This window comes from Rhyacophila brunnea, unplaced genomic scaffold, assembly GCF_057557595.1.
Source record: "Rhyacophila brunnea isolate RB1 unplaced genomic scaffold, BYU_Rbru_1.0 scaffold_6, whole genome shotgun sequence".
NCBI classification, from domain to species: domain Eukaryota; kingdom Metazoa; phylum Arthropoda; class Insecta; order Trichoptera; family Rhyacophilidae; genus Rhyacophila; species Rhyacophila brunnea.
In genome coordinates this window covers 38,151,283-38,166,264 of record NW_028233276.1, presented here as the reverse complement: position 1 = coordinate 38,166,264, position 14,982 = coordinate 38,151,283, and the positions used below count along the sequence as shown (strand labels likewise).

The 14,982-nt window shown below is 33.2% G+C and overlaps 1 protein-coding gene across 1 annotated transcript; it reads left to right on the top strand.

Moving 5' to 3' along the window:
• Positions 1-6,735: 6,735 nt before the first annotated feature.
• LOC147065654 (adipokinetic hormone/corazonin-related peptide-like) lies at positions 6,736-8,818 on the top strand. Its single transcript, XM_085957187.1, has 3 exons — positions 6,736-6,827; positions 7,725-7,914; positions 8,692-8,818. The coding sequence occupies exons 1-3, from the start codon at positions 6,814-6,816 to the stop codon at positions 8,797-8,799; spliced, it is 312 nt and encodes a 103-aa protein (XP_085813313.1). The 5' UTR covers positions 6,736-6,813; the 3' UTR covers positions 8,800-8,818.
• Positions 8,819-14,982: the final 6,164 nt, after the last annotated feature.

Sequence of the window (14,982 nt, the reverse complement as noted above, 5' to 3'; positions counted from 1 at the left end):
CAAGGTCACATCTTATTATTACATTATATGTTATGGTCATATTTATTATTAAAATTTAGTTCATTAAGTTTTGAATTTTTCGTCGTGTAGATAATTGACTAATTCATCGTTTTAATATTTTTTTTAAAAAACATCGATTTTTATAAAAATATAAATGAGTATAACTTAAAATCCTTTTTATTATCACTTCCATTTTACTGTCAAACCTCCAGTCTGTGGAGGCCCATATGATCCTATTAGGATCGGACATGGTCAGAAAAAAACTATTAAGAAATTTATATTACATTATAGGTACCAATAGCGTGCGGTGTCTTCTGAAATGGGTATACTCCAATAAAGCATTTTATGTCAATCGAAATTACAAGTGGTATTTTAAGATACCTACCGAGATAATAAGATTTGTAATATTTTGAAATGTACATTACTTCTACTGAATACTACTATGACAGATTTGTTTGAACGTGGTGGATTAGTTCCTATTTTCAATACACGTTTTCACCCATATCTGAAAATAATTGAGAAATGTTTGCAAAGCATGAAAAAGATACTATCAAATAGTAAATCTCATACCAATATCACATTTTCTCTCATATGAAACAGTACCTTGTAACTAGTATTTCATTCAATAGACTATAAATACATCTAGACACCACCTATTGCATTGCGAAATGAAACTGCGTGGCGTGCGTTTGGTTTGTGGGCGAGCGAACGCATTCGTATACAAATGTTTGAGACCATAGACCATTTCGCCGGTGTTCGCCCAAAGTGCTCGTACTAGACGCTCAGAATTAAAATATAATTTTCTATTTTTTTAACGTTATATAGTATTTTTAAGCGGTCAAACTGCAACCATTAGGTAAAAATATCCATAATTTAAGTTATTTTAAGGAAACACTAGGTCACTTGATATTAAAATAAGTATATAATAATATACAAATAAATTATCACGAACATGTATCAACTACATATGAAACGTAATACCAGCTTCTTGCTTATCAGTACGGCTACTACACTTTAACACAACACACATAACCATCTTTTATACTTAATTAACTAAAAATATTTACCACTGACTTTATGTTACACAAAAAATAGCAATTTTAGCAACACGCGCTGGCAAGTTATCGACGCTTAGTTAAGCAACAAACTAAGATTTGGCGGCGACACCATAGCAAATCATCTCACACATCTGTAAACCTTTTATCTTACTCTAGCGCGTGTCGTAGAGATTATAAGGGTGCCGAATATTTTCACACTCGCACTTATGCATCGTTTTTGTCTAGGCCTTGATCCACAGGTATGGCACGCCACTGTTAAATAACACGAAAATAAATAATAAATAAGTAGGTACAACAAATACTTTCTAAGCTCATGAAAATGTCCACTCCTTTGTGATTTTTTATGTGGATAATACCCAATACACTACATTTGATACAGGGTTTTGAATGTGTGTGTGTGTCCTACGAAAATGAAGCACACATTATAGACGTGCAATAGCGTGTGTTGCAACCTTCAAATACATCAATATTTAATGAGCGTCTGTGCATAAGCCGAGAGAAATTGTCAGAACGAATGACAAGTTTAGGATGACGCATTATTGACATGTGTTTAATTTTATCCCTTATTCTCCCACGCTCGAGATCGGTTGCCTGTTACTCCACACCCGTTAGGTATTTCAGTTCCCAATAATTCTGTGCTCCCTGGACGAGTAGAATAGAAGGAATCCAAATACACGTAAATAGGTAGGTACCTATATAAGTATATACACTGAAAAAATAATTCAATGAAATAGGTACATAATTTGATAGCCCACGGCAACTTAGCAACATGTTTTTGATAAAAATATGTACTTTAAAAAATATGTTTTTATGTAGGATAAAAAATCAAATTCTTATTTCTATGTACATATTTGCAAGTAAATACGAGTATTCCAACAGTGAAATGTAAATAGATTTTTTAAATATACCTCAAAGTAATAAATATTTTTCTACATTATATTTGATTACCCCCACATTATCTCTTTTATTTACTCTTAGTAGGTAGAGTGTATAGAAAATAATTACTCATATTAAGTTGGTAGCCTTCCATAGGCGAATATAAATATTGTCATGAATAATTTGTAAATCTCAAAATAATTCTTTCCACCAGCAATTGCTAGACAACCTCATTCTTCTTCTACTTCTTCTCTGTAACAGCGCGGAGTGGATTTTATTATTATTATTATTAAACTGGCGCTAGGGGCCGTTCAGGTCCATGGCCAACTGCACAACGTTTCTCCAGGCATCTCTGTCCAGCGCTCTCTCTTCCCAGTTGACTATCCCCAGCCTTTCCGCATCCCTTTGAATGTTGTCCGCCCATCTCCGTCGAGGGCGGCCAAGAGGTCGAGTGCCAGCTGGTGTGCCTTTGTAAATCCTATAGAGAGTTCTAGATCTTTCAGATCGTACAACGTGGCCCGCCCATCTGAGCCTTCTTGACCTCAGAATATTAGTGATGCTAGGTTTGTATCGGTCGAAGAGCTCAGCGCTTGTGCGGATGCGCCACCGGTGGTTCTCATTGACGGGTCCAAGTATTCTCCGGAGCATTCTGTTTTCAAACACTTGGAGCGCCTTTTCTTGTTTTTCCGTTACACCCCACGTTTTACATCCATACATGACGATCAGTTTGATGACTACGTTATACACCCGGAATTTCGTTTTGATGGACAGCATTTTGGACCTGAACAGACGACTCAGCGCGAAGTACGCTGCATTTCCACTTCTCAGTCGGTCAGCGAGCTCTAGGGACATTTCATTTTTAGAGGTAATGTTGGAGCCCATGTACTTGAAGAGAGAGGTTCTCTCGAACGAGGAGTTTCTTATTCCAATGTTTCCAGAGGGTTCAATGCCTCTTGTCATTTTCAAATACTTGGTCTTTCCCACATTTACTCGTAGGTTCAACCTTTTCGCTGTGTCTTCCAGAGGAGTGAAAATATCTCTAACTTCTTCTTCAGATTCTCCGAACACCACCAAATCATCTGCATAGCCCAATATTTTATAGGACCCATTCAGGGTAACTCCACCTTCTGCTTTCAGAGCTTCTCTAACGGCTTTCTCTAAAGCTAAGTTGAACAGCATTGGTGATAGGGAGTCACCTTGTTTTAGACTCCTCCATTCTGCTCCTTTTCCAGTTGACCACGTTAAACATGATGCTCTTTATCTGTGCATTCATCCATACTAATAATTGTCTATCCAAACAGAATAGTTCAATAAGATAGAAATGCAAATTGAATCCAGGTTTGATTTATTACTTAATAACACGACAAGAAAAAAAAAAAGGAAACACGCATATTTTTCCACACTCGAGAATTATTATACCTACCCACCGTCGGCTTCACCCAGAAGGTAACCCACTTCCCTTATATTTGTGTTCCTTGGATAAACGCGCTATCTCCAACAGTCTTGTCGGTATACGTAATCGATCCTAACCGAAATTCAAAATGTATGTCTTTCCTCTTTCTTTATTATTTCATTTTTCTCTTCTCTTCGCTTAGGTTCAATATTGGGACCATACCTAAAATAAAATTTGATATAAATAAAAAGGATTTCAAGTTATACACATTAATATTATTATAAAAATCGATGTTTTTAAAATAAATATAAAAAATATTAAAACGATGAATTAGTCAAAAATCTACACGACGAAAAATTGAAAACTTAATAAACTAAAATTTTAATAATAAATATGACCATAAAATATAATGTTAATAAGATGTGACCCTGCAACGAATTCACATTTTTTTACAATAATAATTGTAAGTTTATTTTTGAATTAAAAAATCGTAATAAATTGTAAATTATCAAAAAAAAAATCTGAAATTACAAGCTTCGTATTTTTCCGCTAGGTTCTCTGGTGGCATGTCTCTCCCCCTTAATAGGATTACAGTTTTATAATTTTCCTTTACTTTATGTATGTTTGATAATCAAAATATAATAAAAAAATAAATGAGGGTTGCATAAGCTTTTCAGATTCTCATGAAAAACAGTAATATATTTTCTTTTCACGGTGTACTCTGACCTTAGGAATCGTATAAAAATGCAAATATTTAGTAGGTAAATTATGAAAACACGGATTGTGGATATTATATTTCCTTCATCTCTTCAGACCAGATTACTCGCGTACATATCACAGATGAGAATGAAGGAAAATAATTATTTAAAAAAAATGTATTTAAGTACAATATTAATTATGATTAATATATTTTGGATTTGGTGACATATTATATTTTAACATTTACTTCTAAGAGTTTCAAAGAATCTTTAAAAATACATTTTCTATTTAATAATAATTATACTTATTTACAATTATTAACTATTTTTATCCATTTACTCGCAATTAAGTTATACCAGCGGACCTGTGTGATAAAAAAATTATATATACTTAGTAATAATTAATAGTTTAAATGCACCGTCTTCATTTTTTTTTTCTAAATCTGTTATAAATCATTACTACTTAACATATTTTACTTTTAAATATTTTATACGAGAAATGTTCTAAAAACAGAAAAACTTTACTTACATGGAATAATATTAGGTAGTCCTTCTTATTCTTTATCAGGACCTCGAGCACCCTATGGATGGATTGGCTTCACTCCTCGATTGCGAGCTAGAATTCCACCTCTGGCTAATTCACATATTGTATTTTAATCAGTGACGTCCCGTGGGGTTAGGCAGATTGAGCATCGCCTGGGGGCGGCAGTTACTCGAAGGGCGGCAAATCGAGGAGAATCATATTTTGTATATATAGATAAAAATAGCTACCTAAACTAAACTTAGTAATAACTAAAATATCTTTCCATTAAAAAATCAGCTCACTCAAAATGTATTAATTATAATAAAAGGTTTAACAGGACTGTAATTTTTTGGTCGAGTTTGCGATGTCTAGTTTACTTCCGTTGCTCTTCGACTTCCATGGTGACCAGAAATGACACGTACACGGATGATACAAAATACTGTAAGTATACAAAATGGGGCGACATTTTGGCGCTGCCCAGGGGCGGCATTTTGTCTAAGGGCGTCACTGATTTTAATATGATGTGTTTAGATCCATTGCATGTACCTATGTATACTGGATAATATAGAAAATAATGGCAAATATCCATTTCTCGTAATAAAATGCTAAATTTTTTTTAGGAAAGCTGCCAAGACTCGAATCGGATTGTAGGGCTAGAGTACGATTTAAATAAAAGGTATATACCCAGCGCTCGAAATGAAAAATTTTACGAACCGGAACGCTCGATAATTTTACGAAAATATCAACTATATTGTACTATACAACATTAATTGTAAATTTGATTTATAAAAAAAAAGTGTGTTATTTTTTTAAATAAGTATATGAAATATCTAGCTCAGACAGTCAAATTAATATTTCCACGAGACGGAGCGATAATTTTGTGGATTTTATGAACCGGAACGGCGCTCCGGTGCGTTCCGGTCCATTTCGAGCCCTGTATATACCTATTTATTATCAATGTCTTAGATTTGATGAGGTAAGGACTAAAGCGACCGAAGTTCAAAATAAATAGTGTTTACCGGACCATTTCCTGAGCAGTGATGTCCCAAATATGCCATTTTTCAGCCATTTATTGTCAGTTTCTTAGTTATCTACAAAGTTATACGGTTGGAACTGCAAGTTGGTAGGTACTTGTATGACTAGGTGCTAGTGGCGAAGGGTGACTTTTGGAAAGAGGTAGGCTATGGAGATCTGATAAAAAGAACATAGTTGTCAGGTATACTTACGAGAAATAAGAAGATAGTACGATATTACTACTAATGAATAGGTACACACTAACGACAACGACATACTAATTTAATGAAAGTTCAAAAACTCACTGACGACATAAAATTAAGCGACCAGCTGTTTAAATTACCTATTTTTTCAAAACATACACATCAAAAATCATTAGATAAAAGTTCTTTTTATTTAAAAAAACAGTCTATATTTATATTCGATTAAACACCACAGAAAATATTTTTTTTAATTATTTAACTATTAATTATTTAGTTTTAGGCTCTGCGATCAGAGCTTACCTTAGTTCATACAGTTCGATAGACTATGCGGGGCTACTTCCTTTATTTACGTCAAGACAGATGGCGCGCTGTGGTATATTTTTAAAAACCTTTGCAGATTGTTTTGTAATTGTCTGTGTAATACATTCCTACACATACGGCATCTCACGTTGGCAAAATAAATTATTTTATACAATATATAACCAAGTGATTATATAAATAAGTCAATATGCAATTAAAAAATATTTTTCTTTAGAAGGTAGGTTTCAAATAATCGCCTAGTATTGAGTCTTTGCCACTGCTAGGTGCACAATTATTATTCTTTAACAGTTTAACTAATATGATTCTCTTCGACGTCTCCTCCAATTTCGTATTAAGTCAGTAATGCAACCAAAAAGAAAGAAAAATGCCACAGCAAAACGTAGAAATACCTATGTATATCATAAACATCCCACTGCTTCCACCTGTATAAAACTTTACAGGGGTGAAAAGTATATGTCGAACCACCCCTTCAAGTTTGTATAAAAGCTAGCACCGCGAAAGCTTTCCTCATCAATACATCTTCAGAATCGAAAGCTCGTCATAACTTTTAGCAATCTCAGTATTTTTATAACTTGCGTATTTCAAGTTTCTATTAATCAAATTATTTACTATTAACTAGTCTTAATCTAATGGTTAAGTGATATTTTCAATAATAATAACAATAAATTATTTTAATTAACTTTTCTGTTATTAATTATTTTCTAAAAAGTTTCGTTACCTGTGCGATATGGGGTTTATAAGGTAAGATTAACAATATTCATTTTGTAAAATGTAACTCGATTTCGCCGAAAATTAGTTAAGTAGGTACATATTATACTTTCTGTACCTGGCTAAGTTAACATATATTTCAGAACCAATTCAGTTTTTTAGTCTATCATAACAGAAACGTGAAATTTTCAAAAATATTAAAGTCATAGGTTCACTAATATTAAGGGCATGTAGAATCTTCATGTCTAGGATAAGAGTGTGAATGTGAAGTATGCAGATGTGCCCACAAAGCCATGTACCTACACGCTAACATAAATAAATATAGAACAATTTGTGTGAATATATATCTTTTAGAGATTTTGGTATAATTTTATTAATTAAGGATTGATGGGATTGAGCTATTTGGAGACCTCCTTTTATTTTTTATAACGCATTGCATCATTTGCGTCAAAGAAAAACTGCCGCTGGACATAAAAGAAAAGATTGACACTTTCATAAAATATTTAATATACTTAGATATCCTATCATAATTAAATTTACTATAAGTAGGTAAGTACATAATATTGTTTGTAAGTACTAACAATAGTTTGATTAAGTGTGTTTTTTGTTATGCGTATAGTCTTTAAGACAGTACCTACATACCTAGTTTTATTTATGTGTATTTTTTAATGATAAAATAAATCCACCGAATAAATTCTATGGTCTTGTAGTATAAGTATCTATATAATTAATGAATTAATAATTACCCAATTAATATTATTGTAAAATGGATTGTTTTTTAGATTATCCTTTTTAAAGTTCATCATCTACTTACCTACCTAATTTAAACATTTCCAGACTCTGTGGAAACCGATATTATGTACTACTTTGTAGAAAAGTTGTACCTGTAATACGTTGAGTCTTGTTTTTAGAAAGTTCGTGATTTTTCAGAATGTCTCGCCATTTCGCCGCCGCTTTTCTCATTATCCTTGTGGTGGTGACCTTCAACTCGAGATGTTGCGGAGCCCAAGTGACCTTCAGCAGGGACTGGAATCCTGGGAAGAGGACTACTGGAGGACAGTCGAACGCAGATTGTGGGGACGCCGCCAAATCAGCGGCCAACGTCTGCCATATGCTACTGGTAAATATATTTTTTTAGTATGTAAGGACAGCTTCTTCTGGCATTGCGACTACGACGAAATCACTGTGGAATGGTATCACTGTCATTTAAAATTAACAATACCTACCAACACCTAAATGAGTTGCCTGCACTGCCACAAGAATCTAACACCATTCTACAAAAGTGAGGATTGATTTGCGAAAATTTATATTTTGGAAATGGAAAACTTGAAATAAATAAAACATCTACCTACTCAAAATAAAAAAAAAACTTAGATATGTATGGACGTTTTTATACTTAATTTTTTTTTTCTTAATTTAAACACAAGACCGATTTTATTACGATAAATATTTTCAATAAATTGGTAGGTATCTACCTCAGAATATTTATAAATTTATCTGTTACTTACATTATAATTATACTGTATAGGTATTATATTACAATAACTTCAAATACCTAAGTGAAATTGATAATGGTGTTTTAGTGTGCGTTACTAGGGACATCTACTATTTAGTGACGGAATTATGTACCTATATTAAAATAATGAATTACCTAAATTAATAATATGTAATAATAACGTAAATGATTTCAATGAAATCACATTTAACTTATATTTTTTTCCATTCGATTAAATGTAGTGACATCTGTGAATCCCTACAAAAAGTAATACGAATATGTCGGTAAGCCAGTTCGCTATAATAGAGTAGCACAATAAAATTAAACTGTTCGTACGTCGTTAGAGTTACTAAAAATAAAATATTATCTCAAATTTATTTTTTAAATATTTTCTCACTTTAGGATGAGCTTCGAAAGTTGGTGGCGTGTGAATCAAGGACAATGATGCATGTCCTTCAAGTTAAAGACCAAGAAACCAACCCGATGCCAATTTTTTTCACCAGACGATAAACAGATGGCAGTAAACGACTAATAATGTATTTGAAGTACAAAATAAAATAACAAGATAGGCTCAGAAATGGAAATGATTTGATGAAACTTTTAATAATGTTTTAGTTTCATATATAACAAAGAAAATGTGATTTTCACACAAAAAAAAAACAGTTGATTGCTATCATCTTTTATTATGTAGATTGTAGAATGTAATAAAATCTCAAGAATATGTTTTTTATATTCACAATTTTTGTCAAAATAACAAAATGCATCCTAAGGAAATTCAAAAAAATATATTATTATATACCTAGTTTAATAAATAAAATGATTACTCTTACATCATAACAGTATTTATTTGCTTTATATTTGAAGAAGGAGCACAGAATTAATGGGAACTGAAATACCTAACGGGTGCGGAGTAACGGGCAACCGATCTGGCGATCTCGAGTGTGGCAGAATATGAGATAAACTTAAACACTCCTTCAATATTGGTGTATTTAAAGGTTGCAACACACACTATTGCACACCAATAATGTGTGGTTCATTTTCGTAGGACACTCACACATTCATAACCCTGAATAAAAATGTAGTGTATTGGGGTACTTATAGCCTATTGGAATTGTATTTATTAATCTGTTATGTGGGCTACCTCAGGGATCGAAATGGATCGGAACGCACCGGAGCGCCGTTCCGGTTCGTAACATCTCCAAAAGTATCGCTCCGTCTCGTGGAAATATTAATTTGACCGTCTAAGCGACATATGCCATATAATGAAAAATCTAACACACCTATTTTTTAAATATACAATTAAATAATAATGTTAGGTACTATTTTCGTAAAATTATCGAGCGCTCCGGTTCGTAGAATTTTACATTTCGAGCGCTGGCCGCTACCTACATAACTAAGTAAGTTAACCAACGTACGAACTCTCTAAGATTTCACTAAAATACAAAGAACGAACAAATAGGTATACAATACAATGTATTTGAGGGGATTTGATGATGATTTTCCCTTAGAATAATTACATTATTATGTAATTACCTATTGTTTTTAAATTAACTACTGTAAATTAATAAAAATATGCTCATAGTAGATAAGTACCTACCTACGTGATTCAAAATACTTTCATATTGATTGGTCCTTTCATACCGGGTTTCGCATTTTGGCATTTTCAGATTATACATGAATAAAAGAATGCACAAGTGTATACCTTTACTCATAAAGCCTGTAAATAGTAAAAGCTAAAAATCCGGGTTGCTAGAACTGGTCTTTATAAAAGTGAAAAATTTTGGCATTTCACTTAGGTACATATTTATTATGAAGGAAAAATACCGCTTGATATAGTGGCTGTATACGAGAATATTTACCTAAGTATTATGCCTATTCCAGATATTATAGATACTGGCTTGTAAATTTTTGCCACCGCACAAAATGTAAGTACGTTTTATTTAATTACCTATTTTTTATTCAACTAATAATTCATAAGATTTAAGAATGTAATATTCTAAGTATTGAACATGCATCATTTTTGACAGACTTCTGAAAAAATGTATTACAACCAATAGAAAAAATATTTTTGAAAACAGTATGATAACCCGCAGGAATCGAACCTGCATCTCTCCAGTTATCGCGCCCGCCGCGCAAAGACCACTATGCTAAAGCTGTCATACTAATTACGACAAATTTTAACTATTGGCTCTTGTAATGAAAGCTGATAATGTGTGGTAATGAAAGTAATGAATGCTCTCTGAAGCGCTTCCCAAATTGGTGTACGATTGGCAATCGACTTTATTCAAAACTGCTATCCAAAAAAACACATGTCACTACTTCCGATGAAACAGTAAACATTTTCTCCCGGTATGGCCATACTTGGTTGTCCGTCAGTCAGTAGGTACGTTTGCACAAGTTTTCCATTCGCTGAGTAATACAAAAAAGGTTAATTATTTAAACACATTTCAAATAATTATATACTAATTATTGACTACAAATTAGTTTACAGAGAGATGCCTACGAGTATACGTATAGGTACGTATAATATGTATGTTGGTCTGAACTAGGCACTAGAGCTATACTGTGTAATACAAAAATAAACATTGCATCAAGTAAGTTAATTGTCTACTACATGGTTTCCCAAACTATGGGTCGCGACCCACCAGTGGGTCGCGAGCGAATATTGAGTGGGCCCTCGCCACTGTATACATGAATTTAAAAAAATAGAAAGTGATAAATTTGATATTTCATTCAGCTATTTAGAATTCTTAAAAATTGAAATAAACTTAATTTACGGAAAATATTGTGATAAAATAATAATAATTTGAATTGCCAATGCACTACAGATGGCTTGATTCGTTGCGTTGGATTTGTAACCCATTTCAAGATGACTTACCAACTAGTATGTCAACAAAAGCAAGTGAAGAACTCATTGATTTATCAGAAGATACGTCACTGAAAAATAGTTTCAATCGTAAACAGGTAACGAAATTCTGGCTCTCAGTTGCTGATAATTATCCTTGCCTGTTCGATGAAGCTATGAAAGTCCTCCTTCTCTTTACTACCTCATATCTATGTGAGGTCGGATTTTCGGCTATGGTTAACATTAAAACTAAATACCGAAATAAATTTGATATATCAAACTCACTGCGATTAAAAGTAACTAAAGTTGAAGTTGATGCTAAAACTGTAATGAAGAAAAATAAGAAACAAATACATCCTTCCCATTGAAATAACTTTGTAAAAAAACCTTGCAGGTGTAGGTATTTAAGTAATATTTTTTTTATTTAAGTTGTGTTTCTTATTTCAACAGTCTTTCATTCATATTGGTAACACTTATAAAAGATATTTTTTTTATTTCAATTAGAACAAATAAGACAGCATTAAGTAGTTCCACGACTCGCCACTAGGGAATCTGAGCATTACCAATATTTATAGATACCCTCTTTTCTCTAAGGCAGCTAAGAGGTGGGTCCCAAGATTGGAAATTTTTGTTAGATGGGTCGGGGCCCAGTCAACTTTGGGAACCACTGGTCTACTACTTAAATCCTTCATTATTTGTCGTGATTTATAATGCTTTTCATATAATTAAACATCCAGATATTACGTTTATTAAATCGTCCCCATTCTTCACGGTCCATTGAGGCATTTATTAATTGCATTATATTTATTATTATTATGAAGGGTGCACATATTTTATTTGCTAACATTTACATTTTGATGTAGGTGCATATGGGGACAGTGCAAGCGATGCACGAATTATGTATAATATGTTTGTAATCCGTAAGAATAATGAGGAGCTTTCGTCTAAGTAAACACACTGAAAAAACAAAAAATAAAACTCCGACGTTTCGTCATAGAAAATGATAATAGGTACCTACTCGTTATTAATGTTTACTTGAAACAACTTTTTATTTAACTACAAACATTTAACATTGAATCCGAGTGACCAGTGATGTAGTAGGTATGTAGGTACTAAATAAAATAATGCCGGGCCGCTGGTTTTTTAAACATCCAAATCACAAAAACAAAAAGCAATATTTCAGTAAGTATATGGGTAGATACCGACAATAAAAATTGAACGTAGGTATTAGATTTCACCGTAGCACAGTTCGGCGTGAGCTTTCTTATCGGAAAAAGATAACCGTATACTATACAGTCATCTCTATAGCACCGAGAGAAAAAAAATGAGTTGTTCGTGAAGCATTGCAGACGATAATGTTCCAATTTTATTAGATCCTAACCTAACCTAACCTCAGCTAACTTAATCTAACCTAGTCAAACTTAACATAACCTAACAAATAATCCAATGTATCGGCTATTTTCATTTTTTTTTTGCCGCTGGCTTCCTGTAAACCGACAAGAACCGTGTTTTATTTAGACGTGAATTTTATCTCAGTACTATACGACACAAAGACGTGGGACGGTCTTTAATACGAGTATACGACCATGTATTTCCGATACAACATTTCACGATGAAGTGTGATACGGCGAACTGCATACATACAAATTTCCGGACATGGTTGAGAAAGTGCTAGGCCACGAACACGGCATGGAAATAAGTCCCGGTTGCCAATCCGATGCGCACAAGTTACCTAAATTATTTAATTCATATTAATAAAGCGTGTCTAATTTAAATGACATATATAACTAGTGATAATCGAATAAGTTTTTTTATGTTAGTATCAAAATTATTAGTGCTATAACTGAGTTCAAAGAGACTGTGGAAAACTTATGGTAACATCTATCGGATAATTATTAAATCAATACGCCTTTCTTATAAGAGAGTAAGTAGTGTCTATTAGCAAATGTTATTATGTAAATATACAACAGTACAGAAATTGACAGATATTTGAAGCTGTGATTAAAAATAATTATTAGTTGTGCACATTGATAGATAATACCTGGGCTACATCTATAGCTACGGGTGCTCAGATACGATATATTGCAACCTGTTGCACCCAAAAGTGTCAATCGTTAGTGTACATTTTTGTCATCTACGCTGTCTTCTCTTTTAGACATGCTGCGTCAGAGTACTAAAACAAACATTGAATGCCTCAGATAGTTGCACCAATTGATGAGTGTCACGGCGCTTGTCAAATAATGCCGAGAGAAGAGGAGATAACTCGTTGAAAAGGCAGTTTGACAGCAAAATCATCAAAATCCTCAGTCATGACGTCTTGACGAAGAGTCATGACTAAGTCAGTATCTAAGTTTTTATTTTTTTTTGTTCCTGGGGGGGTCCGGACCCGAAACAACCCCCCTCCCCCCTCTCTGTGTGTGTATGTATGTATGTAAGTATGTATATCACACAGCACCAGACTGTGACAAGACACTTAGGCCCGTTTCAGACGGGACACCGGTGTCGCGCTCTTATATAATAAGGAGACTATTGTATTCGAATAAAAGGGCCTTTGTATTAGACGGAACCCCGAGCTAATGAGTTAAAGCGTGTCCGGTACACTTTTCCGTCGGCCGCTACATTCTCAAGCCGCCGATACACATGTTTTTATGACCGCAGCCAGTTTTATGTTCTAATTTATATCGCGAAACTATGCGTTGACTCATTAGCTCTGGGCGTTCATAAACATAATACAAAGGCTCCTTTATTCAAATACAAAGGCCTCCTTATTATATACGAGCGCGACACCGGTGTCCCGTCTGAAACGGGGGTTAGTTTCGTCTTTGTTAAGTGTATCTATTATAACTACCAATTTACATTATTTCTCTGAAAAAACATATGTAGTTATCTGTTAATGTGGCTCAGTAATGTGCAATTTTGATTGATATGTACGTTATTCTGATACTTTCAAGCTGTATCAAGAATTTTAATAAAATCAATATGGATAAAGCTAACCTAAATAAAATTCCAAATGCATGAAGATCAACATGCATTGTGTGAATTCTGTTTCCCAAATTTCATGCATCGATAATTTTTTCGCACAATCAGAGCAAGCTGTTTATGAGATTATGGATTGGTAAATATCTACGGTGTGTAACAAAAATTTTGCACCCAAGTACTAAATTTTAATTAATAAATATACATTTAAATATATCTGAAATAATAAAACATATACATCTTAGTTTATAGACGCAGCGTGTAAAAAAAGAACCCTCGTATACGACCTATAAACATATTTTTTCCTATCACGTTTTCATGAAGCATACGAGGAAGTCCCTTCGTCAGACACAAATTTAAAATTTAGATTTAAATTTACATGAATGAGACCTCATAGGTGATCGAGTCCGGAACTTCTGGGTGAAGTCAGTGCTTTAAGTATTACTTCTAATCTACATAACAGTGGCGAAGCATGGAGGTAGGCTGTTAAGATCTGACATAAATGTGCACAATAAACTTTGTTAGTCATACGTTTTTTTTTCATTGAACTAAGACTACAATTTACTTATGGTGCTGGTTAGTTTTTAAAAATAAAGTAAACCCTGTCTTAACCAAATCATAATAGTTTTGGTATACTTTGGGCGATCCGACAAAATTATCCACACTTTTTCATTCATAATTATTTATTTTAGTTGAGTTAGGAATATATATTATACACATTGTTGGTTAATTTGTTTGAATTCACTAACCCCAGCCTAAACCAAACAATAATAGATAAAAAATATTGTTCTTTCTATAAAATATACACAATAATATATGATTTAATGGCATAATTTTAAATATTTTACAGAGAGACGAGTATTTTTTGACTA

Coding starts and splice junctions, on each gene's coding strand:
- LOC147065654 (XM_085957187.1), top strand. Junction 7,915..8,691: donor ACGTCTGCCATATGCTACTG/GTAAATATATTT, acceptor TTCTCACTTTAG/GATGAGCTTCGAAAGTTGGT.